This window comes from Centroberyx affinis, unplaced genomic scaffold (assembly GCF_046629955.1).
Source record: "Centroberyx affinis isolate AG114_WGS23_722 - 3 ecotype Tasmania unplaced genomic scaffold, CSIRO-AGI_Caff_v1 ptg001734l_1, whole genome shotgun sequence".
NCBI lineage: Eukaryota > Metazoa > Chordata > Actinopteri > Beryciformes > Berycidae > Centroberyx > Centroberyx affinis.
This window is the reverse complement of record NW_027280139.1, coordinates 154902-182436: the sequence shown is the minus strand read 5'-3', so window position 1 is coordinate 182436 and position 27535 is coordinate 154902. Positions and strand designations below refer to the sequence as shown.

At 45.0% G+C, this 27535-nt stretch overlaps 1 protein-coding gene across 1 annotated transcript in view; it reads left to right on the top strand.

Moving 5' to 3' along the window:
* Positions 1–5266, top strand: part of hcn4 (hyperpolarization activated cyclic nucleotide-gated potassium channel 4) — a 73859-nt gene extending 68593 nt beyond the window's left edge. Inside the window, exon 9 of the mRNA XM_071528829.1 lies at positions 3027–5266. Coding sequence (XP_071384930.1) covers positions 3027–5266 — 2240 coding nt within the window. The remainder of the gene's footprint in view (positions 1–3026) is intronic.
* The last annotated feature ends 22269 nt before the right edge of the window (positions 5267–27535 follow it).

Below are 27535 nucleotides of genomic sequence, written 5' to 3'. Positions count from 1 at the left end.
TCGATCTTGGATAGGCTGGACCGCATTGCTGAGAAAAGAATCTAAGTAATGACTTATGATAATAAACTGTAAATACTTCTTATTCATATTTCATCACATTAAAAAAAATATGCTTTGAAAGCAAAGTGAACCAACAGTAAACCTAGAAGGAGATTCTTTGTACTGTAAGCATGATGGCACGGCTTCAAAGAGTGCTTCAGTTCAGTGTTTCAGTGTTTCATGCTTCTGTTCCAAGGATTAGCTTTCAATGGTTTTCCTTTTAGCAAAATGATTTAATTATCACTAAAGCTATATTATAAACCTTTTTTTTTTATTTCAAAGGTTCAAATTTCCTTTCTAAAGCTACACAGAGCAGCATTAAAGCTACTAAGATGTCATATTATTAAAAACTTCAGATGTGTCACATGTGTCACATTCACTCAGATTATACCTATGTCTATTCACCTTGCTGTACTGATGCTCTATATACCAATTCAGGTGTGTAACTGCTGCTGCACACACATCTCAGACAAGCCTCCAGGCAGATTCCAGGCCGAGTATTGAACCATAAACATGAATGAAGTCGGCGCACTCCAAGGCTCCCGCTGCAGTCAGTATATCACACCAAGCGAGATGACATAAATTGGCTGTAATGGGAGCCTTAAAGTGTGCAGACTTAACTTTATTGATGTACACCAACTCACCAAGGTACATTTTTAGTATTCGTAAATGAACCTGGCGATTAACCTGACTCTGACCGGCCCCCCGCAACACATCTGACCAAGCGGGCACATCAAACGAGTAGATTTCACCAGTGGGCATCCACAGAGAACAGCTCGCTATCTCTGCTTTTCTCTCCACTGTTATTTACTTATGGGCTTGTATGTCCACCGTTGGACACTGACACAGAAAACAAACACATCTAAAACCAGAGCCAGTTCTCATAGGCAAAACTTTGTGGCAGTAAAAATAAATCCTTTCCACACTGATAGTCAATGACTCAATTTATTTTCATAGTTATCAAGGAACAGCATGTCAGCCAACAGATAAGTGTTGCTTTGTCCCTGACTAACGTGTCCCTTATAAGTACGCAGATAGAGCACTGGATTTGAAAGCCCTGCGTGACTTCACTTGCACATACAATTGATATTCTCTCCATATCCATCACTGTTCCCAGGCTCAGCCCGGGCAAATGAAAAATTCACAAATAGAGGCACGCCTGTATCATCACTCAGCCATCTCTGCATGCTCTGTTTTATCCTCAGCTATGTTTAGAATGGAAGATAGAGAAATGGCTTCGGGGGGTCTCTTTGTAGAAAATGGCTGCTTTGAAACGATGCGGTGGGCTGATAGTGATGTTTCCATGAGATGGTCTCCTACCTACGTCCTCTCCCCTGGGCCCGATGCCGCCAGCCGGCTCTGTGTGCATGTGCGCCCGTAAAAGGACAACGCTCACCTTTCCTCCGCCTTCCTTGCTAATATAGTCGCTCACAAAGTGCTGATCCACTAATTAATTACTGTCTTAATGAACTTTGTGCAATCTGATCGGAGATGTGCAGGCAATAAAGGGTCAGGTGGCGACAGGGTCAGACCGGATTTAGAGACGGCACCTTGCAGCACCGCCTCTTCTAATCGCCCACCACTCATATCAGAAAATGGAGAGATTGATCTGGGCCTAATTGCATTTACAGTAACTATAAGATTTCACAGCCTTTTGTTAGCAGCAAATTGGAAAGTGGCAGTCATGTGAATTAACCCTGTCACTGCTAGTGCGACCATTCAATAATGATAGATGGAACTTGGGGTCAGAGTTGCGTACATTTCTCTGTGAGGTGGGGTCAGCAGTTACTAAGCCTGTCATAGTGACGCAATTCCAACCTTGTCTCTTCGACCTTGTGCGGGGTTCTGCAGTGACATTTCTCCAGGGAGTAGCCTACTGTACATGCATTCCTAGATTGAAAAATGAAGGAGCAAAGGAAAAACAATTGGCAGGATTTGTGAAAATAACTGAAAGTCCTTACAAATTGCACAACTGCTTTTTTTGTGGCATGAGTTATTTTTTAGTAGCATATCCTACTAAAATTACACACTGTACAGTAGAACCCTATTGTGTGAGGCTGACCCTTGACCTTTAAAGTACTCCCTTCTGAGGTCTAGCTAGCCAAAAACAGGAGAGAATATATAGCTGACACCAAAGAGATAGACGTAAGCTTGGCCCCTTACCTCAATGCAGCTCACATCCCTTGTCTGTAGCAAAGCTCTGGACCTTGCGGTACAATGTTTGTTTTGTGTTTCCTGTCCCTGTTACCTAGGGCTTCACAGTAAGAGCTAGTCAAACACACACACACACACACACACACACACACCGCCTACAGCTTAGGCTATCATGCCTTCTGAGCTTCTGTCCCTTGGCAGTTAATCTCCCACCTCTCATGCTTTGTCTCTCTCTCTTCTCTGCTCTCAGTTTTTTGTCTCACCCCCTCTGTTCTCTCTCTCTCACGCTTTTTTTTCCCTCTTAGTCCTCTCTCTTTTAATTTCTTGCAATCTCTCTCCCTCCTTCCTCCCTCAGTCCCTCCTGTGATTTTCAGCTACATATTTAATTTTTTTCTCCTCCTTTTCAAGCTATTCTTGTGCTAGCTCGTATTGGAGAGTGGGGTATAGAAAGTGCTGACCTTGTGAGAAAGGAATCAAAGGGGTGTCTGGGTGTCACCTGATCACAGTTACTCCCACTGTCTTTAATATTCAACATGCAGCCTCGGGGCTAACTCTCGTTGTACAATGTGGCGGTTATTCATTGTACCAAAAAGTCATGATCAGAACGGGGCTAACTGTCTGCAAGATAAATGTTCATTCTCCCCTCTCTCTTTCTCTCCCATCTCACTTTGTATGTGTGTCTGTTTTTGTATGTGTGTGTGTGTATGTATGTATGTATGTTTCTATGCTTATGTCTGTGTGCCTATGTGTGTGTATGCCTGCATGTCTGTCTGTTTTGTTTGTGTGTGTGTGTGTGTGTGTGTGTGTGTGTGTGTGTGTGTCTGTGTATGCAGGCAAGAAGAACTCCATCCTGCAGCACAAGGTACAACATGACCTGAGTTCCGGTGTGCTCAACTACCAAGAGAACGAGATCATCCAGCAGATCGTGCAGCACGACAGGGACATGGCCCACTGCGCCCACCTCATGCAGAACGCCCCGCCCCAGGCGCCTCCCTCGCCCACCCCTGTCATCTGGGCCCCCCTCATCCAGGCCCCTCTCCAGGCAGCGGCCGCCACCACCTCAGTAGCCATCGCACTGACACACCACCCCCACCTGCCCCCGACACTCTTCAGACCTCCGGTCTCTGTCCTGGGGTCACTGAAGGACCCGCCCAGCCGACTAAAGAAGTTCCACACATTTGTCCCGTCCTCCACAGCGCCTGGCTCTGCTGGGGACTCTCCCTCTAGTACACCCTCTAAACTGCGCACTGGGGTGGACATGCCATTGCTGGCCTCCTTCCGGGCGCAGCACATGACCTCAGGGTCAGGGTCAACCAGCGGAGGCCAACGTGGACCCAGTGGGGCTGGGGCTTCTGCTGGGGCTGGGGCTAGGGCTGGGGCTGGGGCTGGGGCTGGTTCTGGGTCTAGTGGAGCAGGGGCCTCCGCCTTCCCTTTTGGACCATACTCTTCCTCTGGTTCCCCCTCATCTAGTACGGCCCAGCTGCACCCACAACCACAGCATCAGCAGCCCTTCCGCTCCAGCACACCTCCTCTCTCAAACCTTTTCCATCAGGGAGCTACAGGTGGAAGCACAGGGTCAGGAATAAGTGGAGGGACAGGTGGGGCCTGTGGTGGTGCTACAGGGTGGTCTTCAGGTGGAGCAGTTGGAGGTTCTGTCGAAGGGGCCAGTGGTGGAGACACTGTTTGGGCTGACGACTTTATAGCTGGAGCGACAGGAGGGGCTCCCGGGGGGCCCTTTGGAAAGGGAGGGGCTATTGGTGGATCAATGGGAGGGGCTTCTTGCAAATCAATGGGAGGGTCCTCTGGGGGGATGATGGGAGGGGCTTCTAGCGTATCAATGGGAGGGGCAACTTGTGGGTCGATAAGTGCTATTTGTGGGTCAATGGGAGGTGCAACCAGGGGATCAATGGGAGGGGCCTCTGGTGAATCAGTGGTAGGGGCTACTGGAGGATCGTTAGGAAGGGCTTCTGGTGGATCAGTGGGAGGGGCTTCTGGTGGATCAGTAGGAGGGTCTTCTGGTGGATCAGTGGGAGGGGCTTCTGGTGGATCAACAACTAGCCATATAGGGGGAGCTTCTGGTGGTCCAATGGGAGGGGTGATTGGAGGACATCCTTGTGGAACAGCAGGAGGTGCTATAGGGAGCCATAGAGGAGGGCCTACAGCTTGTCATGTAGGAGTGGCTTCTGGTGGAATGACAGCTGGAGTTATGGGTTCCTCTGGTTGTCAGAGTAATATAAGCCCTATATCTACTGGCTCATCCAGCCCTATGCCCGGTCAGCTTCTCCATAGCCAGCCGCCCCCCAAGCCTCCTCAGGTGGGTTCTCTACAGCAGTTTGCTGGGGGAGGCAGGACTTCTAGTGGCTTGAACCTCTTCCACTCCCCTCCACATGGCTCCCCATCCTCGAGTAGAGGTCAGCACAGCCAACAGCCTGCTGAGGGCTCCCCGTCTTCCCTGGGCCACTTCAACCTGGCAGGCCTACAGTCTGGCTTCCTGCCTCAGCAGCTGTCCCTGGAGAGGTCTGCCCTGGCCTCCCTGGCCCAGTATGGCTCAGCAAACGCCTCCCCCTGCCTCACCCCACTGGCGCCTAGTCCCACCATCCAAAGCCCCGTGGCAGGCAGGACTTTCCACTATAGTGACCCCTCCAGTGCGGCGGGATCCCACAGCTCTCTGCTCATGCCTCAGTCTCCTCTCTCTTCGCAGCTTCCCAGCCAGCCGCACACAGTAGGAAGAGATTCTCCATTGGGCCGCTTCTCTGAGGACCTAAAACTATTGTCCAGCTCCCACCCATCTCTGCCCCAGGAGGTGGCCCAGGCCTTAGGCCACCCGACACCTCGCTCCTCTGTGGAGACTGGATATTACCCCTCGCCCTTCTCCTCACCCATCCTTGCGCCCAAACCCTGTAGCTCAGTGCCAGGGCACATGACTCCTCCGATCCAGATGTCTCCGGGGCACCTTCACCAGACTCAGTCCCCTGTGGCCTCCCCGGCCTTGCCTCTGCGGAGGGGCTCCGGTGCCTACTCATCGGAGCTAGAAGCTCAAACTGTCCGCTCCAAACTCCCCTCCAATTTGTGAGGTTTGATCACACCCTCCTGTGCTCCTCCAGACTGAGGCACAGACAATTTCCCTGTGTGGCGTTGTTTTCTTTCCGTCTTCAGCCTTCACTGTGTTCCACTTACCTGTCATTTTACCAAGATCTTAAATTTACTGTGATTCAAAAGAGAAACACTTAACCGGGTAACTCGGAGCTCTAGAATACTGTATATTTGTTTTATGCTTTGTCCTCTTTGCTCTTTTTTATTCATACAACTGTATATAGATAGAGATATATTTAAATGATATGTTAATCAAGGGACTAGGAGGGTGTGAAATGATATCCATTTAAAGGACAGTCATTTTCTTTATTTCTATAACTATGCCAAATTCATCTGATGAGGTTTGGGCAGACAGTTCAATGGACTACACAATAATACTTTTTCTGCAGGAACCTATGCACTAATACCTGCATGTATAAAGGCTTTTTGTGGGTTTCAAAAAAAGAATCTAAATTTTTAGCTAAACATGCTTCAATACAGGCAGACTCTTTTACCATCTCATACAGGATCACATATTGTTGATCCTTAAATGTATCTATTAGATTGTACTTATTTATCCTCTGTATAAACTTTGCAAAACCTTCTGGGAGATGGAGAAGAGATTTTAGGAAACCAAAAAGACTTTTCCTGTGGGGTAATCAATTCGCCTCCTCTTGGCCCGTCTATCCTTATTTTATACCACTGTATTGTAGTAATACTGTTTTTGAGGGGGAGGGGGTATTGTTGAGCGAGCTACCCTCCATCTCAATATTGAGGCATAACAGTGTGTTAGTGACTGGCTTTCTGCAGAGTCCTCAACCATGTCCTAACAAGCTCACTTTGTCTTCCAAGCTCATGCCGCTAACGTTTTTTGGATGTGAAGGATAATTGATCTGATGCGTGTTTTTTCCTGAGTGTGTGCAATTGTGAATGTGTGAGCGTTAGTGAGAGTGAGTGTGTGAATCACTGGAACAGTCTGATGCAACACTTTACTCAGACTGATCAAAAGGAGTTTTGCCTTTTCACAAAACATCTAGGACTTCCATGATCGCAGCTTGTGTGTGGCACTGTGTACCACTTGGACCCTTCAAATTCAAAGCTAGTAAAAAATATAATGGTCAGATCCTCAGAGTCCAATTATTTAGCAAATACATAAAAAACCGGACACAAGCTGAGATTTTAAACTTAATGGTATCCTCTGAAATACCTGATAACTGCTGGAAATGGAAATATGCCGCTCCATATTTAAGTTGTGCATTACTTCTTCTACTGTAGCTGCTATATGGTCAACACAGACATGTCCCATCACTGAATGCCAGTGCTGAGGTTGAGATGGTGAATGTATGTACATTTGTTGTTGTTAAAAGTGCAGTACTGTAGCTATTGTAGACGTGCCCTAGGGGGTTAGAGAGACTGTTCCATAAACAAAAAGGTCATAGGTTCAATATCTTCAACATCCAGTATGCCCATCAGCAGCCATGTGTCCTGCCAAAGTGTCCTTGAGCAAGACACAGAACCCCTACCCATTCACTTATTGTAAAGCACTCTGGATAAGCGAGTCAGCAGATTGCCTAAAATTACCCACACTTTACTGCAGGCAGTACATTACAACAGTGCAATACTGCTACAGTGTTGCTCTAACCCTGAATTGTTTGGAAACTGAAAATGGGAAGGTGCAGGGAATACTGTTACTATTAGATACACAAGTTTCCAGTTGTATCTCACAGCATTCAAAAAAGCATATTGGGTTGATATTGGAGAGATATTTACAATTCAAGGTCAAAGACGAGAAAAGGTTGGGCTCCAGATTTTAAAAGAAGAAAATATATATATGTGTTTTTTTATTCAAGATATGATAGTACTGTTAAGGAGGTTTATAGTGGTCAAAAAACCCGGCATAAATACACGGCAGAGGGAGGTATCGGTAAACTCCCAAAGGAGAGAAGCAGTGATGTGCTTCTGCACACGTTTGTCTGTAGCTCATCACCAAGAGAGACCCAGGTTCCACTCAGACAGCTGGGTCCCTACCTCAGTCACAGCACTCAGCCACAGCAGCCTAATTTAACAAGACATGCCTGTAACCCCTCGACCCTCACAGGCCATCATGGACTCACTGACAGAGGTGCACAGTGACCATGCTCTCCCCTCATTACGCTCCCGAGCAGTCCCTGTAACAAGGTATAACAATACACACACGTGATCACACACGGACACACACAGCTGCACGTATGCGCCCGCACACACGAACACACAGTGACTGCTCTTTTGATAAGACTAATCAATGATCCTATTTTTCATTCACTGTCTTTTATGTTGGTAAACATCCTTGATTTAAATTGGAGTAGGCAAAACTATGACCGATTGATTGGATTCTTCCCTTTTTCAAATCGTTCAGATCAGCCAGACTGGTTTATATTGACAGGTGGTTATTTCCCTATTAATAATTATAGATTTAACATAATGCACAAAACATGTTATGCAGACCTGGGTAAAAAAAACATTTATGTTTTTCTTTTCATCCTTTACATATACTGTCTGTATTTAGGATTTTATCTAAAGACTAAGTAGTCTAAAGTGCAAATAGTAGAATAAGTCAACACTCATGCATCACCATATTCATATGTAGCCTAAGAAAGAAGTGCAGTGAACAGGAGGGCAGACCTAAAAATAAGGATTAAGGGATAGGGTTTTTTTAGAGGGCAAAGAAGGAGAAAATTAAGAGCATGGCCAAATGAGATGGGTCTTCAGTATATAATGGTAGATGGGAGTGACTCAGTGGTCTGATATGAGTCCTATTCTAAAATGGTCTAAGACATTTGAGCTAGGTGAGTGGAGTTGATTAATCTTGTCAGACAGTAAAACAACCTCAGTTATGAACACGTTGAACATTTACATGTTAGACATTTGCAATAAAAGGTACAAAAAGTTCAAATTCCTGTATCACCAATATTGCATGAGACAATGCAACAGTCTCATTAAAGTATCAACATTCCCTTATTGTCCACTTAAAGGACTACACCGACTTTTTGGGAGTTCGGCCCATTGGTCAACTTACCCAATATCTGATGAGAGGATTGGTACCAAAATCATGTTTGTGTTTCTGGTTGATAGCTCTGTCCGGTGTGCATGTTACCATATACAGTATGTTAATCGTAGGCGCCTAGCAGTATCCAAAGTATGAAGATAGACCTTATATTAACAGCCATTTTTTAATGCAAATTTGGTATTGGTTTTCTACAGCCTGTAGATTTATAACATCTGAAAACAAAATCTCAGTCTTCATCAACAGTAAAGTCCATTACGAATCAAGAGCGCAAAAGTTATATTGTATCTGGGGTGTGACTTTTATCTTGACCCTCCCCGGAGCTACAAATATTTTTCCTTGAGCCTCCCTGAGTGACTGGGGGAAAATGCATGATCCTCCCTCCCACCATAAATAACCATATTTTATTATATTCACACCAAAGGTAGGTATTATTGGAGAAAATAAAAAGCAATGGCTGACCTTTTCCAACCATAGATATTGATTGTCAAATTATGAATTGATAAAATAAAATTAGACCTGATGACTTTTTAAATATTATTTTTTAGAAATACAATAGGCCCTGACGGTTCCCCCTCGCGGTGCGTTCACGTTCACTATGAACACACGCGCACCGCGTAGCCAACGTGCACTCTGGGTATGACAGCCACTGAGAATCAGAAACGCAATGAAAGATAAACGTGGAATTTGGAGGGGCAGGTGTCTTTCCTGTAGGGACAGTGAAGAATATGAGCCTGGACACGACGCAAACCCATATGGGTATTGTGGCTGTCCACCGGGAGCACATCTCCGTACTGCTGATGAGTCAGGCGTGAGGTCCAGTAAGGTTAAGGTAGGCGTGGGAGATACCAAGTTTAGTGAGTCCCGTCACCATACAGCGGTAAAACATGTATTTTGAAAAGAAAAAACGAATTTAAAATAAATACAAAATACAACCATTTACAGTTGTATGTCCCTCCACAGTGCTTAAAAAATTATTTGACGTGCCTCCCCCGTTTTGCACCACCCCCCCTCCTCTCATAAATCACGAACAGTCCCTTAGCATGCGCACCAGACAGAACTGTCTATTGGAGACGCAGAGATGATTTTGATGCCAGTCCTCTATATAGGGTGTGACATATTGGGTAAGGTGACCAACGGGTCAAACCTCCAAAAGGTTTGTGTTGTCCTTTCACAAAGAGACATATTTTACAAGCATACATATTTACATAGCATACCATACCTATACACATACTGTATGCTAAAACGAAGTATGCCCTTAATGTACTCAAAATGTATTTGAAAAATATGTCAATGAAAACACTTGTATTATAAGTTATACTACTTAGTACTTACTTAGTACTTGTGTTATAAGCTACAATGAAACATAAAATAAGCGATCACAGACAGAGGTGAGAGAAAGTTGGCTTCTTACTATTGCTGGCAATGGTGAGAACCAACCTATACCCAGCTAAGATGAAGAGGAAGTATGTCGGCTGTGTTTGGGAAAAGGGTCTAGTCTGCATATGTTTATACAACAGTCTGATGGCTAGATGTGTATGTTGCTCTGCTGTCACCTCAGCTCTTATGTCTGCAGTTCAGCAGCAGCTATCTCAAAGTGGAGGATGCTGCTATTTTTTCACCTTTATCAACACACTGACATGTTTTAACACCGCTCTCTCACGTCCTTGTCTCGCTCTCTCACCCTCTCTCTCATCCTCTCCCACCCCCTGTGCATTTGTTGTTGTAACACCTTGTCTTCATCTGCAGTAAGCAGCTATCTAAAAGGCTCTGAAATATTTATTTTGCAGCGCTGTGTGTTTGTGTGACACATGGAGCCTTGCGCCCTGTCAGGTCTGTGGTAGGAAGCCCGGGTCCCTTCAGACCACCATCCAGAGGGGGCGGAGGGTGGGAGGGTGAGAGCGCTGCGACAATATGATAGACAGTAAACACCAGGAAACATTTCACCTCTGGAATACTGATCGTTTGCACACGGTGTCGGTGTTTAAACCTTGGTCTTCCTGCACCTGTTAGCCTAGCAGCGCACCAATCAGATAGACTGCTGTGCCTCACACGTCAAGAAAAAGTCCTATACCCTTTTTCCTCGCAGTATGACCTTATTAAGTCGTGGAGTTGGAGAATAGTTTGGAGCCAGTCTCCGAGACAAAGGCGTAAATGTGAGGAGACGTTGATGTATTGAGGGAATGATGTAGTTGGACACACAGCTTGGGGGATGACAAGCAGACAGGCACCCCATGGGGTACTCAGGCTGACGAGGTACTTGTTTCTGGGGGACTTTGAAGGCATGTCGCCCCTGCCTTATGATTGTTCCTGAGTGCTGGCGAATGTTTGTCAGGGTGGTATTGATTGTGAGGATATGAGGAAAAGCTTTGAGCATTGCTATGTAGCTGGCAGCTGGTGTGTGTGTGTGTGTGTGTGTGTGTGTTTGTGCACCCAGCGCTGCGTGGTGGGGTCGATGGCTTGGGCTGGGCCGCTGTCGGAAGAGGGTGGGACAGGGAGGCACATGTCAGAGCTTACGAAGAGATAGACATTGGACAGGGATCGATTAGTTGGCCGAACTTGTGGTCTGGTCCATTATCACAGATAATAGGGGTGGTGGGGTGGTGTTGGGTGTGTGTATGTGTGTGTGTGTAGAGGAACGGGGTGCACAGTGTGTCAGTGGAATCCGTCACTATCACTAACAGAGCTGTCACAATCTGCATGAGTCCCTGTCCGTCTCATCTAGGCCCGCAACTTTGCAAATTCTCCAGCCTTGGACTTTTTATGCAGCAGAGTTTGCTGGGCGAAAACCTTGTAGGCTATCTCTAAAGTGTCAACCTTTAAGGAATTAAGAAAAGCAGCCTTAGTTTTTGATTGACGACCATGCATCTTTGAAATTATGTAATGGGTTTGGAAAGGGGTTTCATAAGCCCGAGGGTCATAAAATTTTCTCAACCCACAGAGCACCATGTAATCCTTCATTTCAAGTAAAGACATGAAAATCACCAAAATTGGAGTAACAAGATTTTCACCTGACAGCAATGTTTATTCTTCAAGGGGATTTGCTATTTCTATCCTCCCAGACTATTTGCTGCTGCTGCATCTGTAGCGTAGTGTAGTATAGAGACAGTTTTTTCGGGGACTCAGCTGGGAATTAGATAAGGAGGCTTTGAAACTTTGTGTCCTTTGAGAGAAGTGAATAAAGAAAACAACGGTGACTCACTCGCTCATGCGTGGAGCTATTTTCATTACGTTTCCCTATGTCATCCATCTAAACATGGGAAGAATACGCGGGCTGCTTCAGAGCAACAGAGAAAACGCAGCACATGAAGGGCAGTTGAAGGATCATGACTGCTGCCAGCGTTCTGTCCAAACGCTCTGAGCCAGTCTGTTCAGAAATCAGTTCAGAGGACCACTGTGGGGGGGAAAAGTGTCTGATTTTTCTGTGTTTTTATCCTCCAAGCTGATGTATTGTAGTTTCATCTTGGGCTTCTGTTCATCCCTGTACACAGTAGTATGAGTTGGTTGCTGTATTTTACCTGTCATCTGAATCTAATCTAGTTCAGGGCTAACTGGAACTGTTCCAGGATGTCATTGCGGTGTTTTGGTGAAAAAAGAGAGTTAATATAAATTCAGAATGTCGGACAGAAGTTATTCCTCTCCTCCTCTGCCTGGGGCCATACCTGGCTCTGGCCCTGCTATTGGCTCAATGCTAGCTAGAGCTGTAGGGAACCAGCCAATGGGATTGTGTGTTGCTGCAGTGCACAGTGCAAACCCCCCCATCACAGAGCCTTGGAGGAGCTCCACCTGGCATCTCTGTGCCATTTCCTATTCATGGTTGTCTCTGTAACACAACACACTCAGATTCTGTTTGGTGCGCTTCCAATTTCGCTGCCTAATCTTAGCCTCCCTCTTCCCTTTGTGCTGTCCTACTCGCCCATGAATATGGGTTGGTGAATCAGCGGTGCACACTGTAATGAAATCATCTGCGGTGATTGAGGATTAGATGTAGCGGCGGCGGAATCAAACCTGTAATTTCTCGGAGACTGGGGGAGTAAAGGCGTGTGTTTACCGAGACCCTCATTATTCATTCATACCCGCAAATTCATCCTTAACCTTCAACAAACAGTGTTTCTCTGGTACACAGGCAGCAGAATCAGGTGTACATATGACAGTGTACCTCAGAAGGATGGGATATAATATGGAAATTGCTATATGTGGTTAAAGCTACTGTTTATCGTAGCGTCTAATGCAACTGACCTATTTTACTGCTGTTCCAGTGAGATGGAATGTGACAATAATGTTGTTTTAAACACAAAGTGGGCTGCTGGGCAATGTGTGAGCATAACCTGGATATGACCTAATTTAGAGATACCATGTGGGGTGCATATACATGCAATTAAAGACCATATCACCTATAGATCCACAAGGGCCTTCAGGGTACTACCATGGTACAGCTAACTGGCTAGCATTGCTAGCATTCTCTTGTTGTAGCTGTTACAAAGTGATAAAGTTATTAATTCTTACCATTTTACAGCTTGTTGATAGTTGAGACAGCTTAATATGTAACATTTTACTTGGTTAGACAGACTAACAAATATACAAAATAGAATAGATTTGGTTCACAATCTAAAATATATGGTCCATATGTCTCTCTACTGGAAAGGTGAGGGGGGGTCGGAATGTCCTGTGTTGAAGCCAAATGCAAGATCGCTCTTCACTGGCGTAGTGTGGGGGAAATAGAAAGGGCATATACTATATCTGGAGAGATGAGGGTTTCCATAAAAACCCTGCCTCTCTAAGCTTTCTTTCATTTGGTGAAGTATGTACTATAACGTCACTTAATCTGATCTTAGGAACATGTGTCAACAAGGTACTTACTTATACAGATTTATATATTTCCATAGGACCTATTTATATTTCTGTATTTATTTTAGACTCTCTTAATAAGTGATGTCATCACCATAACGGATAATGATAAGCAATGTTCACCAAATTGTGTGTATGTACAGAATTCATAACATGTCTATGATTTTTAAAGAAAACATGTCATTTGCATTGTATAACCTCTCTACTTTGGTAAGGCGCAGGAGCGGGACATTTTCTTTACACACTACAGACCATGACTTTCTACCTGAAGGCTCTACCTTTCTGCTTTGTGAAGGCAGTGACGGGGTCCCACAGCTCTTACGAGGACACACGACCTTTTGGGGGAGGACAGTATTTTGACCGCTTTGCTATCGATCAATGGATATCAATCTATTTTTTCTGCATTTAAAACAGGAACCACGGGGAAAAAAGCAATAAGGGAACTGTACAGGTATGGTGTGACTGGCTGTGTGTCTACGGGATGTTGTGCTGACCCGCGCAGCCGGCACTTGCAGTAGCCGCGGTTTTGCTTTTCCGCGGCTCAGAGTTCAGGTGGCAGCGAAAGGAGCGAAGCAAAAACTGGATTGTCGATAAGCACACATACTGGATACTATTAAAAAAAAAAAAAGGTATAGAATAAAATATAAGGAACACTTGCCTGGAGTGTTATTTCCTCTGTGTTGTTTATATCACACATACAAGCCTGTTCAGGATTACACTTCACACATACGCTTAGACATAGTACAGGTCAATATGCACACCTCCTTAGGACATGCTGTCATGTTTTCTCTCTTTTTCTCTCTCTCACAGATTTTTGATGTATTCAGTTGTTGCTGGCGTGAGTTTGTGCTTGCATGTGTAGGAGTGTGTGTGTGTGTGTGTGTGTGTGCAGTGAGTTGGCGAGTTTGCGAGGTGTTTTTTATCCCCCTCCCCGTCTTGTTATGAGATGTGTCAATAAGGAACATCAAGAGTCTCTCTCTCGCGCGCGCGCACACACACACACACACACACACACGCAAAAGTGTGAGCAGTGAAGAGACAGGTGAAGCTCCTCAGAACGCTGGAAATGTTGGCAGACTGTAAAAAGGAGGACAGTCTGCGTCTGCCCCTGTGAGCACTCAGCCATCTGCTTCATTAGAATTCCCCCTTGAGGTAACCTTCCCTTCTCGGAGAGGGACTCATTGAAAGTGAAGGGCTTTGTTTTAGATTGTCTATTGTAATTACACAGTATTCTCCTCCTCTGACGCCTGCCTGCTGAGAGGAGAGGAAACTGGCTTACAGCTGCCAGCTCTGCATCTACACCGGTGAGCGAAAACACACACACACACACACACACACACTGGAGTCTGGTGTAAACGGTACATGGGTGCCGGTGACACGTGAGCCTCCCGTGTGCCAGTCTGTGCAGTTCTGTGCAGTGGGCCAGATCATCGAGGTCACGGTGACATCCCCCACGCCTCGTGGCTGCGCTGGCTGTCTCTCTCCTGCCATAGAGGGACGACCAGCGCTAATGCCTTCCTCTGCAGCATCTGGGATAATCTGCTCTAGGTCTCCTTGGGTCAAACTCAACAGTAATTAATCCTACCATTCCCCTGCAAGCCTCGGGGGTTAAAGGACCGTATATGCGTTTTTCCTCTTTCTCCGGATAACCCGTTTCAACTCACGCCGTCGCTGCTGGTGTTGGAGGAGGAGGGAGAAAACAGGCCTGGACTTTTACATAAATTAAAATGTTTTAATAGTGGCATTTGAGAGGGACATGGGGATTTGGGTGGATTTCAGTAGGCCAGAGGGATGAAACTCGAGTGTCCTGAAAGTCTAAGATCTGCACAGAGCAATACTGGGTCAAAAGTAGAGTCATTATATAAATTCAGATAAGTACATGGGGAAAAAAAATATGCCATCATGTGGTTTGAACATCATCTCTTTTTGCTTTTTGCCCATCAGAGGAACCTGTTTTTTGTTTTTTTTTAAGGAAAATGCTTTTACTTTTTCCATATCTTCTCACACTCGACGCATGCAGGTCCGGCCCTACATTTTTTGGCAGCCCTGGGCCCAGAGCACTCAGGAACACACACAGTAACTACAGCACATCCGTATTAGTGCTTTTTTCCCCTCTAAAACCCTGCCGTCAAAGCCTTTTGACATCTGCCAGCTTGTTCGCAAATATTGTCGAAATGCCAACTTTGCAATGCTCCAGCTTTTGATGCGCATGGCTGAAAGTTTTCTTTCTGTGTCAGTGTGTGTGTGTGTGTGCACACGCACGTAGGTGCTTCTCTGTGTGTGTGTGTGCACGTGTTAGTGTGCCTCCTGGGATTAAGTTCATGAAAGCATACGCATGGCTAACATCAGAAAGATGGCCACAGGTTGCCAACCTGATGTCCCCTCTCTGCCTCTTGCTCTGCCAACCCCCCCCCCCCCCCGCCCCCCTTCCCCCTTCCAAGCCCCCATCCTCTACTCGCTTCTTCCCTCCCTTGCCGAAAAACTATGATGGTCAGAAATGGGCTGTGTCGTGCCCTACTTAGAGGTAGGGAAAAGTGCTGACCAAACGACTGAAGTATGTGTGGGTTAGTATTAAAAAAAAAGGCTGTTAGGGTGATAATATGAGATCTGGGAATGAGCTAATAGTTGCCATCATCAGGAAAATGAAGATGTCCTGTAATACAGTATGAGCCCTATGGTTAATGTGTACATCCCATTATTTTGTTTACATATCATAAACTCTACTTTGATGACACTTTACATTCATATATAGTGCTGAAATCGTGTACAACATGAGCACACTCCTTAACAGACTCGGGTGTCATACATACAAAATATGCTTTTTTCCCCCTAAAGCACGACAAAGAAAAAAATATACCATAATCAGAAGATCCACCTTTTCGGAACCTTTTCTGGTCATTTCCAGGTCATGGGGTCAGTGTTAGTCGGGACTGAGACAAAGGGGCTGTTAATGTTCAAGGTCTAAATTCATCAGAGGCTTCAGCGACCGTAGTGCCGTCTCATGGACCATTACAGAGGCGATGATGTGCAGCCTTGAGCCGCGACCCCGCTGAGATATGTCAACGCAGGAACCAGCAGCTCAGATCGTTACCCTGCCGTCTGCTAACAGCCCGTCCTAAATGTCCGTTTCCGAGCACAGCCAATCCTCCCTCCGTGCCAATCCTCAAAGGCTAGTTGAATTGCAGAGATTCATTCCGAAATGATATCCACCATTTGAAAAGTGTGACATCTACTTGATGAAAGTAAAACTTACTATTGTGTAGTTTTAAAGTTATCAGCTATCTTGAGCCCTTGCACATTTTAGAGCAAGTTTTTAAATTATTGAACAATTAATATCAGCTGGTGGTTTTCTTTCCACATGGACGCATTTCATTTTGGAATGAAACCCTTCAATCATATTTCACTAATTAGCATTTTATATATTTGAGTGGGTTATTCCTGTATATTTCAAGACACCTCTCTCTCTTGTAATAAGACTATAAAAAGAAACCTAGAGAAACTGATTTGAAGGAGAAGAAAATACCATTTTCTTATTTTTAGCATTTATAATCCTCCATGACTGGTGATCCCTGCAGTGTCTTCCTCCTCCTCCTCCCCTCAGTGAGCCTTGATGGGGAGAAGGATCTCCCATCTTCACATCCCTCTCCCCCATGGCTCTGGAGATGCCGCATCCCTCGCTTGCTTCTTCAAGGGTAAGTGTAAACAGCAGTGAGCAGAAGCCCCAGCCCCCCAGCCTGCTGCCTCTGTTCCCTGTTTATCATATTAGCCCGTGCCCTTGAGCATTTGCAGCCAGACTCATCCTTTGAACTATAAGGAGAGAAAGCGGACCCAAGCGGCCATACCATAAATCATGTGGGTTTAAATTTTGACAAACAGTAAATGGCCTCGTACTAAACCATCGCCAGGCTTCAGAACGGAGCATCTTGATTGGCTGTTTAGGTAGGCTTGTGTTTCTGGCACGACTCCCTTTCCAGCTTTGAGAGAGATCAGAGAAATACAGCATCTCTTTTTTTTTTCCTCTTTAAAGGGCCAATCCCTCCTCCCACTTTGACTTAGTCCTAGTCTACAAAGTTTGATAAGCCAAATAAATCCCTGATTGTATCTTTAACATCTCACAACTCAAACAAGAACTGAGGGTAAGTGGACCAATCTTACAATACACATTTTAAGTCTCTCCATCCTTATCTGTACACTCTGAAAGAGCAAAAACACTGTGTGCATTCATCACAATCACCCAGGCGACACGCTGCGTTCACAGAGAAATGGAACGCGACAGACTTGTGCGAGTCTAGAGACAGGGGTCAAACTCACAAGAGAGCTCAGAAAGCTTTGAAACACACATTGGTATGCCTCATTGTATGTATGCACGTCTATTATTTGTGTGTGTGTGTGTGTGTGTGTGTGTGTGTGTGTGTGTCAGCTTCATATGCTACAATAAAGATGGATTTCATGCTAGCGTGATATTTGCTATTGTTGCAACGTGACAATCTTCACTCTATGTACTCATTATAGCAATTATGTAATATATTATGGGGAAATATCAAATCAAGATTTCAGATATTAATGACAATATATTTTGTGACAAAATTGATATCTCCAGCTTCTTTACATTGGTCTTTTCTTAATTAATCATTATATTTCCTTCCTAAATTTTATTTCATATCATTGTGAGAGTCGGCCAGGAAGAGCTGGGGAGGCCAGAATCAAATTATCACCCACCATGTGCATCTAGAAAGGCTTAATTACACATGTGCAGGGCTGGCCGTTGTGCAGAATAATTAAGATTGTTTGAAGTGCCATTATTGACTCCCATAATTATAGTTTCGCAGAAGAGCCAGTCTGTTGAGCTGGATCTCTTTTGGAGGAGAGGAGAGGAGAGGAGAGGAGAGGTGAGGTGAGGTGAGGTGAGGAGAGGAGAGGAGAGGTGAGGAGAGGAGAGGAGAGGAGAGGAGAGGAGCCATTTTGGAGTCAGCCTGCCAATGCACCGAGTGTCACACTGGCCCTCTTGACCCCCATGCTTCATCTCAGCCGCAAATGAATATCTCAGCCATTGGGAGGAGGGAAAAAAAGCTGCCTATTTATGTGGCGGATTGCAGGCCCATACCAAATGTGATTGGGTATTGAAAGAGCGAACCTAAAGGCCCCATTAACTTAATCCTCTGAGGTCAGAGACATCCAATTAAGTCCTTACCATTTGTCTTGTAAACAAACAAACAAGCAAACGGGCATTCCTCAGCCAGCCATTTTCTACTCAGATGCATACTCTAAACTCATGAACGTAATGCTTCCCATCAACCAGGTAACAGATGGAAAGCGCGTGGCATCGGAGTCAAAGCCAGCGTCGCAATTATCCTCCTTCTGTCAAATGGCGTGTAACGTTATGTCATATAGTCCAGGAGGGCTGCTTACGCATGCCAGCGCTTAGTGAAGTCAGTCGGAATCAGTTGGAATTGGCCGTTGTCAGGACAAGTTGGTACAATGGAAGGCAGAAAGCAAGGGGCCTCACCACTGAACGATTTTTTTCTCTTTATTACAGTCGCACACAAATTCTCCAAAGCTGACCACCACTGGTGCGCTTAAGAGTCAGAAATAGATCTCACCATGAGGCTTAAAGGACTGTTAAACAATCAGCAGTGCCTGCACAAAGAGAGGAGTGCCGAGGGAGGAGAGGGGGATGGGGAAGGACTGACAGGCTCGTAGAAAGAAAGAGGTAGAGGAGGAGGAAGAATGAGAGGTGGGCTTAGAAGGGGGGGAAGGAGAGAGACCTTGGGTGAAATGAATTAAGTATAACACAATGGCTACAGGGTCTAAATGATAGAATACTTGTGTATGGATTGACATTCTTTATTGACCGGGCCCGGTCCTCTATTGGCTCCTGTTGCAAAGGGCACTTTGAAATGATTTTTTGTGCCATTGTGCCAATATGAGGAGTACAGAGTGAAAGAATAAAGAAATAATCACATACAGCTGAGGAGGCATGCAGTCCGTTCAGGTACTTGCAGAGCATAGCTAACTAACTTGTGGTGTCGTTCTTTCTTTATGCCTATTAGCGTTGCAAAGTTTTTACCATTCATACCAGTCTGTTGACAGCAGCAGAGAGATCTAAATACATAAAAGATGACACGGCTTATGCTGTGACAGATTAACAAAAAAACAAAATAGAAGTTTAGATATGGTTCATTCATTAAATACAGTGATTTGGATGGGAGTCTGTTGAGTATGTAAGAGCCTTCTATCAAGAGGGGGTTCACTGTGACTATGGGGCTTCACTTTACATGTATTGAAGGAAACAACAATGCTAATTTGTGTAAAGGGTGACTCACTTTCATTAGCAGTAGTGGATTCTTCTGAGCTGCCTTTGATGTTGCCACCTTAAGTGTTTCAAAGGAAAGCCTTTTTTATTTGCAAAATGTGCAAGATATATATATATATATATATATAAGTACATAATTATGTATGAGTGTGTGTATGAGTGTTTAACCACATAGCTCAGAGCAGTGGATTTAACAGACAGTTACAGTACAGTGCCAAGTTCCCCAGAGCAAAACAGAAAAAACAACAAGAGGGAGGAGTGGGGAAAATCGTATTGTTTGCGTGTGCGTGTGCGCATGCTTGCATGTGTGACTGTCTTTTTGTGTGTGTGTGTGTGTGTGTGTGTGTGTGTATTTGTGTGCCAGGGCACGAACACTGTATGTATGTCAGTATGTGCAAACGCCTGTGAGTGAGTGTGCGTGTGTGCGTGTGTGTGATAAGAGGGTGGAGGAGGGGGAGAACGAGAGAACCCAGAGCAGAGAGAGAGAGAGATACTGTAGGGAGGAGGAGTGACAGGAGGATGTGAGAGGGACTGTGAGAAGGATGTGGAGGGGAGAGGAAAAGACTGGCGAGGCAACGAGAGAGCGATGGAGTGTGTCTGTGTACAGGGTGAGTGTAGGTGTGTGTGTGTGTGTGTGTGTGTGTGTGTGTGTGTGTGTGTGTGTGTCAGAAGAGAGAGAAGGAGAGAGAGAGAGAGAGAGAGAAAGAGGCGGTGTTTTTGAACATCCAGTTCTGCTTCTCATCTAATCCTGGCACAGCCGTTGGGATTAAAGGAGGCAGTTAAACTCTGAATATTTCATGATTTTTATGAGTCAACTGCACAGAAATTTTGATCATTAACGCGCACCTTTCTCTTGTGACGATTTCTTGAAAGAGTGAGCGATGTTTGTTGTTTTTCTTATCGGCCTTTGGAACACCCGCGGTTGGTTCCTTGCCCGTTTCCTGTTCATTCGCTTCTTATTTATAGTCATTTCAAAGGAACAATTTCTTCTGAAATGCAGTAGACCCCAATGCATTATACTGTTTGAATGATGACTGCCTTGAATGAGATTATGGCTCATTGTCCATTCAGGAAATAAGCCTATGGTCAAAAAAAAATAAAAAAAAATTCAAGCCTGAACAGGAAATATAGAGCAGATGCTTTGCTTAATTTATTCCATGGAAGAGCTACAATCATAGTTCGGCGTGTCACATTTACATATATCAATGGCGCGGCTACCCTATATTGGGAGGAATAGTGCTTGCTTTGTGACATAGTGTGACTAACTGGCTGTATCCAATCAGGGTGTGGAGCAACCATGGTGAAATTTCTTAGGCCGCACGGAGGCAGTTGGCGAACAATTTCAATAATTCCCACATAAAACAGAACTCGCACTTCCCGAGATCCTGGGGAGGTGGAATCCACTTCCTAATCCCCCACCAACAGCTCAGCTGGCAAAATGAGAGAATTGGTTTTTCCTGGTTTTATCTTGGTCGGCAGTTAGTGGGCTCAGGCGCTCCATTAAAGGATCCTATGTTCTCTCTCTCTCTCTCTCTCTCTCTGGCTCCGCTACTGACACTTCTTCCTCCCTCCACCTTCCTCCAAAGCCCTAAATCACTCTGACTGTGGACAAGCATACAGTTAATAAAACTAACAGCCGGCAGGGAAGTGTGAGCAGTGTGTGTGTGTGTGTGTGTGTGTGTGTGTGTGTGTGTGTGTGTGTGTGTAGGTGTGTGTGTGCGTGAGTGTGTGTGTGTGTGTGTGTGTGTGTGTGTGTGCGTGTGTGTGTGTGTGTGTGTGTGTGTGTGTAGGTGTGTGTGTGCGTGAGTGTGTGTGTGTGTGTGTGTGTGTGTGTGTGCATGTGTCTGTGAGAGAGTGCCAGTGTAGGCGTGTACCTGTGTATCTGTATAAAAAGTCCCTAGGCAGGAAAAGCCCCATATCTGATACTGATAGCAGCTTGGAGTGATAAATCCATCCACAATATTTTCCACAGCCATCTTTAAACCTCTATAATGTCACTACAACCACATGAAAACATACGCCTATCACCTGCCTGGAGCAACAATAATAATAATAATTATTATTATTATAATAATGATAACAATAATAATGATCATAACAGATCACTTAACAAAGCTACCAAGTGCTGAAGACCCTATTTATCACCTACTGTATAGCACCATGATAATGAGGCGCCTAAGCCAAAGCTGTACTTAGGTATGGATGTTCTGTGCTGTGCCACGGGTGAGAGGCTGGGTCACACAGTTTGATATGCAGGTGCACAGAAGCGCAGGGTTTCCTGCGGCAGGCAGGCAGCTCTCTTGTCAGGGGTGTACCGAGGCATGACACGCAAGACACACACACCCACCCACACACACACACACACACACACGTCTTCCCTCTCGGCAGCCATCCGCCACAGGACAGCTGATAAAAATATCACAAGCCCTATCAGGCAATTAAACAGGGAGACGCAGTGGAGTGTGTGGGCTGCTTAATGGCATCGTCCTCCCCACAGAGGAGCCAGGGTGACTGGGCAGCAGGGGGGATACAGACCAGTGATGGAGTGGTAAATTAAAAGGTGGGTAAACCAGTTACATTGGTTTCAATGAACAGTTTTACTGTCACGTGTCCCAAAGGGTGTTCCAGAGGCCTTTCCACCCGCCGAGGAAACATTTCTGTGGAGAAAACTAGCAGAAACTATGAACTCAGGTCAGTGGTTGCCATAAAGTGAACATCCACCAGTATAAACAAACAAACCAAATCTTACATTCAAAATAAATCACTTGTTTTATCCTTTTGGAAAGATCATATCCTCATTTAATGAACATCAGTCTCTTATTTCTTCCTATAGGCCATAGCCCTACTTTGAATTTAGATCACAAAGATTTGTATCAGCTGGAAAAGGTGGATGAATGGGGCAGCAGAGTGGCTCTGTATTTAGAGAGACCATCTTTCAAGAACCAGGACCCTTGTATGTCAGCATGCATCTGCCCTGCTTAAAGAACATTTTTGCACCTTTTTTTTTTTTACACCTTCTTTTAACTATCATACCATACACCTAATTGACAATTTATGCCAAAAAAAATGACCAAAATTTTAGCTTCTTGTATTTACAGTGTATTCAAAATCCCATTACTTCTACTTCCTGAAAAATGGAAATTCTTGTTGTGGTGACTTGTGCCACAAGACGCCCTTTCCATTAAACAGAACTGCATTTCTCTCCCTAACCTATTGGTTTGCACTTGAATGATCTCTCCTCACGTTATGTTCTGCCCCAGTATCCTGTTTCAACTGGAAATATGTCACATTAAGGAAGCAAGATGCTCTCAAAATGCTGTTTCACTGTGACTTTAAGTGTTCTTGAGCAAAACACTGAATCACCATCAGCTCCAAGGGTACGGCTCTGTATCCGACCCCACACTCTGACCTCCCTCGACAGGGGCAAGCAAAAAGACAATTTATTGATCCTTATACGGATCAATTACGCATCACATTCTTATGATTATTATCAAACCTTACTTCACAATAGAAAAAAAACGTGGGTTTGTGCCATTCCCGGTGCATGCCAACATCTCAACACCTCTGTACGTCTGGTCAAGCAGAACGTTGTGGAGGTGATGGTGATGGATACACTCCATAATGGACATTCCTCAAACTGAAATGGACATTATCAGCTGGGTGATAGAGGTTGGTATCTGCCCCGTGTCTTGGCTCCTGCCATGTCTGCCACTCTCACCTCAGCAGGGTCCCTGTGATGGACTCCGTATCGCCTCACACAATCTCAGCCGGCCGATACAAGGTGGCGCCATCGTGGCCTTGGATAGTGACACAGCTGTTGTTTTGTTTGTGTGTCTGAGAGATAGAGATAGAGAGAAAGAGAAATAGAGAGAGAGAGTGAGAATTCCCCATGTTCCCCAGATCCAGGCTCCAGTTAATGGAGACAGATAGTACTTACTCCAGTGGAACAACAGCACTGATAGTCTGACACCTTGTTTAGCAGTCAAACAGAAATAAACATCCACCATAGGCCAGAAGCCCTTCTCAAAGGGCTTATTTCTTGGCTGGAGAAAGCTTCTTTTCAGCTCTATTTGATGTAAACATTACATAATCTCTGGAAAAGGGAAGCTATTTCCTTGTATATTAGCACATACATTTGTTACTATGAAAACTCTCACATTAGGAAACCTGTCACCCTTGTTTTTATGCCTGCAACATTGCTCCAGAGAATTGATATGCTTTTATTTTTACAAATACAGATAAAACCACAGTGACATATTGCAAGTGAATTCCTGTTTAAAAGATGTGAGGGTGAGGTGACTCTGCTCAGAGGCATTTTGGCAGTAATGGGCACTGATGGTGTCAGTGATTGCCAGGGATGATTAGGTGCAACACTATTAAACACTATTTTACTACATTGTGCCATTAACAGGTTTAAAAAACTACTCTCACCATACAACACCACCTGAGACAAGCAATAAAGCTCTACAGTATATGATACTTTTTCTGGCTTTTCTTTCTATATTACACTTACCTTTTTGTGTTTCCTTTTTCTTTGTTGTTATCTTTTTAACTTAATGCCATTTTGCCTCTGTGTTGCCTCTGTGTACTGTTGATGTTCATTACTGCGTTGTATAATGTCATGTTTTTGTGTTTCATGTGGACCCCAGGAAGTGTAGCTGGAACATGCAGCTAATGGGGATCCTTACAAACCAATAAACCAATAACAATAGAACATATTGGTCAAACAGACCATCGTACAACCAAGGAACCGTAATGGGAATCAAACCAACCTGCCTATCCAACCTGCTGACCTGCCACCCAATGTCCCTTCTGTCTCCACATGTGAGCATTTTCAGCAGCAAGGGTTGTGGAGGTACAGCCACACCAGGAGGACTGATGCTGGCAGAACCCTCCCTGCCATGGCTAATGTGGATTTGACTGAGAAAACCATGGAAACTGGAGGAGAGTGGATCCAGATGAAGAGTGGTAAATGGATGTAATAGCTCTATGTCTGGCTGTACTGCCCCTATACCCCACCCCCCCACCCCCCACCCCCTCTATCACCAGTGCCACTAACGCCCAGATGAAGGGCCGCTAAGTCAGCTCTGGTCCAGCCTGCTCCTGCTCCACGGCTCAGCCTCCCAGTGTGTGCATGCTGCAGACAAAGATAGGACTCTCAAAGGGCTGGCACAATGCTGGGCTCAAAGGCTCCCATTTCTGCTTGCTCCTCTCAGTCTCCCTCTATCACACTTTTTCTAATGAAAAAAAAAAAGAAAAAAACGGCCCACACATCAGTACATTCTGTAGCATTGACAAAATGACTTATTACTCCCCGCTGCACACTTCCCTCTCACTCTCCCTGGATTCATCAAGCTCCCAACCTACTCTCAAACCAGCTGGCACCTCCTGGCGCTTGTCTAGCCTGTCACCCTTCCTCTGCAGTGACCTTGAGACAGAGATGAAGGAGTGATGGTGCGCTCCCATAACAGCAGCAATACAGTTCCTTCCCCCCAAAAAAATACAGAGCAGCAAGATGGCTCTCACTTACAGTGACAGCTGGTTCTAAGGAGAGGGAAAAAACCCTATGCATATCCGCATCAATCAAAATAGGATTAGGGTGTCTCTCTCTGGTCCTTTTTATTTCCCATTAAGTTGAAGTTGGTGATGAAATACAGAGCTGTTACGTGGTAAGATGAAGCTGCCTGGTGTTGCAGAGCCATATTGCAGCTATCAGGTGAAAACCTTGTATCTTCAAAAAATAAAAATAAAAAACTTTCAGGAATTTAGAAAATCAATGATCTTTTCCACAGCCATGCATTATAAAAATTCTTTGAATGGGTCTAATGGGGTTGTGACACTTGATCAACCTATAAAAGACCACGTAAAAAGCCTTGAATCAAATGAAACCATGAAAATCACCTAAATTTGAGATGCAAGGTTTTGCTGCAACAGTGGTGCATTGCTACAGTGATGACAAAGGGGGACAGAGTCATTCTGACAGCAGGATGCGGAGATGAAGTGATGTGACAACGTGTGAAACAAAAGTGTCCGCTGTGATCAACCACCTTCACAGGCAACGATCCACCCCCTCCATGGAAACTGTTGTGACCGGTCATGTGACGCATCGGATGCCATTTTTCCATGTCCTGGTGGAATAGGGACGCAGACAAGAGATGATGCATGAATTTTTAATCAAATAAAGACAGTGAGAAGTGATAGGAGTGGAAGGCAATCGTCCTGGCCATGCTGAATTAATGAGGTGCCAGCTTCCTTCCGCATGCCAAGTTCCTGAATGACTCGGCTCATCAGCATTCACTTTACGGAGCCATCTTTACTGTCCGCCTCCATCCCTGGCCCAGGCTCAGTGCAGAGACCCAGGGCCCCAAACTCCTCCACCCCCTGCCCGGCTCAACGGTAGCCGCTCTTCGTCAGATCTGATCAGTTGAGGCTTATCCTCCCCATGACCTTGAGCTTACACAGGGGAGGGAGGCTGATATCGGTGGCTTTGATCAGGAAAGTTTGAGTTTGGTAGACATCCGGTAGACTTCCATGGTGCAGCTGAGGGTGAGGGCAGTAGGGTCCCAGTGCATGGCTGTTGGGCGACCCTGTCCAAGTCCTGTCCAGAACTCCCCTCTCTGACCACCTGAGCCTCTGCGTCCGGAGCCACTTCAGTGTCTGCTGGCACTGAAATCAGGTGACACAGAACCAATTCATTGCTTCACACCACTTCAAAACCTAGTTGGACTTGCCCTGTCAGATTGCACCTCTTTCTCTCACACTTCTAGCTCTTTTTTTTTAACACCCGTGGTGATGTCACCATGTACTCCAGCGACATACTTCTGCATCCTTTGAAAAAAAAAAATACCCCAGGAGGAGTTGGGCATTCCCATGGTAACCAGGTCCTGTGGTATAGGCAGGGATATCAGGCCAAGCCCGATGCCATTTGCATACAAATTGCCCAGCTGGTACCTTGTCGTTATGACAACGGCACACAGCTCCCAGAATTCATTTGGAAGTGAAACACAAAAGCCAAGCAGCCAGCAAGCAGAGAGTCATTGATAAAATTCCTTTTCTTTTACAATGAGGATATTTTGCTGACACTGTGTTCTCAGGAGAATCCATACCTGCAGGAAATACTGTAGCATGAAATTAGAGAGAATAGAGGAAGGATCATACACTCAGAAATTAAATAACTGGACATAATAATGATTTTGACATCTATATCGATTTGATAGTGCTATTGAATGCAGGTGTTGTCTTAAAATATTTTTTTTTTTTAAAAGAAAAAGATATATGTATAATATATATAAAATATAAAATATTTATGTTAACCAAAAATCTAAAAACATTTGACGAATTGTTGTCATGCTGTCACTGTAAAATGCTGTCAACTACTAATATCTAAAACATGAAAAATCATTGTTTTTTTCTGTACCTATTGACTTCTGTATGACCTTTGGCAGACTGTTAACTCTCTAAAGTGTGTCTGCCTTCTGTTTTGATTCACACCAAATGTTACCTGATGCTGCAAACCATAATGTAATTCGTTACAACGATCCATGCCCAATCCTCAGAGCCTGAGTGAGAAAGTGAACTCTGCTTACAACACAGTGTCCTCTACTGGCAGCATGTGGCAGGGAGTTTACACAAGCGCCTGTCTGGATAAACAGGTAATATTTAGCTCAAGGGTAACAGAGCTGATGCTTTTCCATAGTCATCCTGGCTCAGCTTACTGACCAGTTAAATTGCCCTGCTGCGGGCTCCACTAGCATTCTGTGAAGCGAGCATATCTGTTTATCCCAGTGATCCCCAGTGAGACTCCAGTTTAATCATTGGCCTTTGTGCTGCCACTGCAGGCTAATCAATGCCTCTCTCAATGGGAAACAAAGCAGCTCCTGGCTCCATGACAGGACCTGTACTGCTCTGGGACAGTGCTGATCTATGAACAAGGTGAACCCTCACTCTGTATACATTAAACTGAGCACCTCCCCTCAGTGTGTTAATGATGGGTCATTGACACTTGTGTGTTACAGATTGTCAGAGACAACCAGCACAAACCACTTCAGCCTGGATTGAAAGACCTG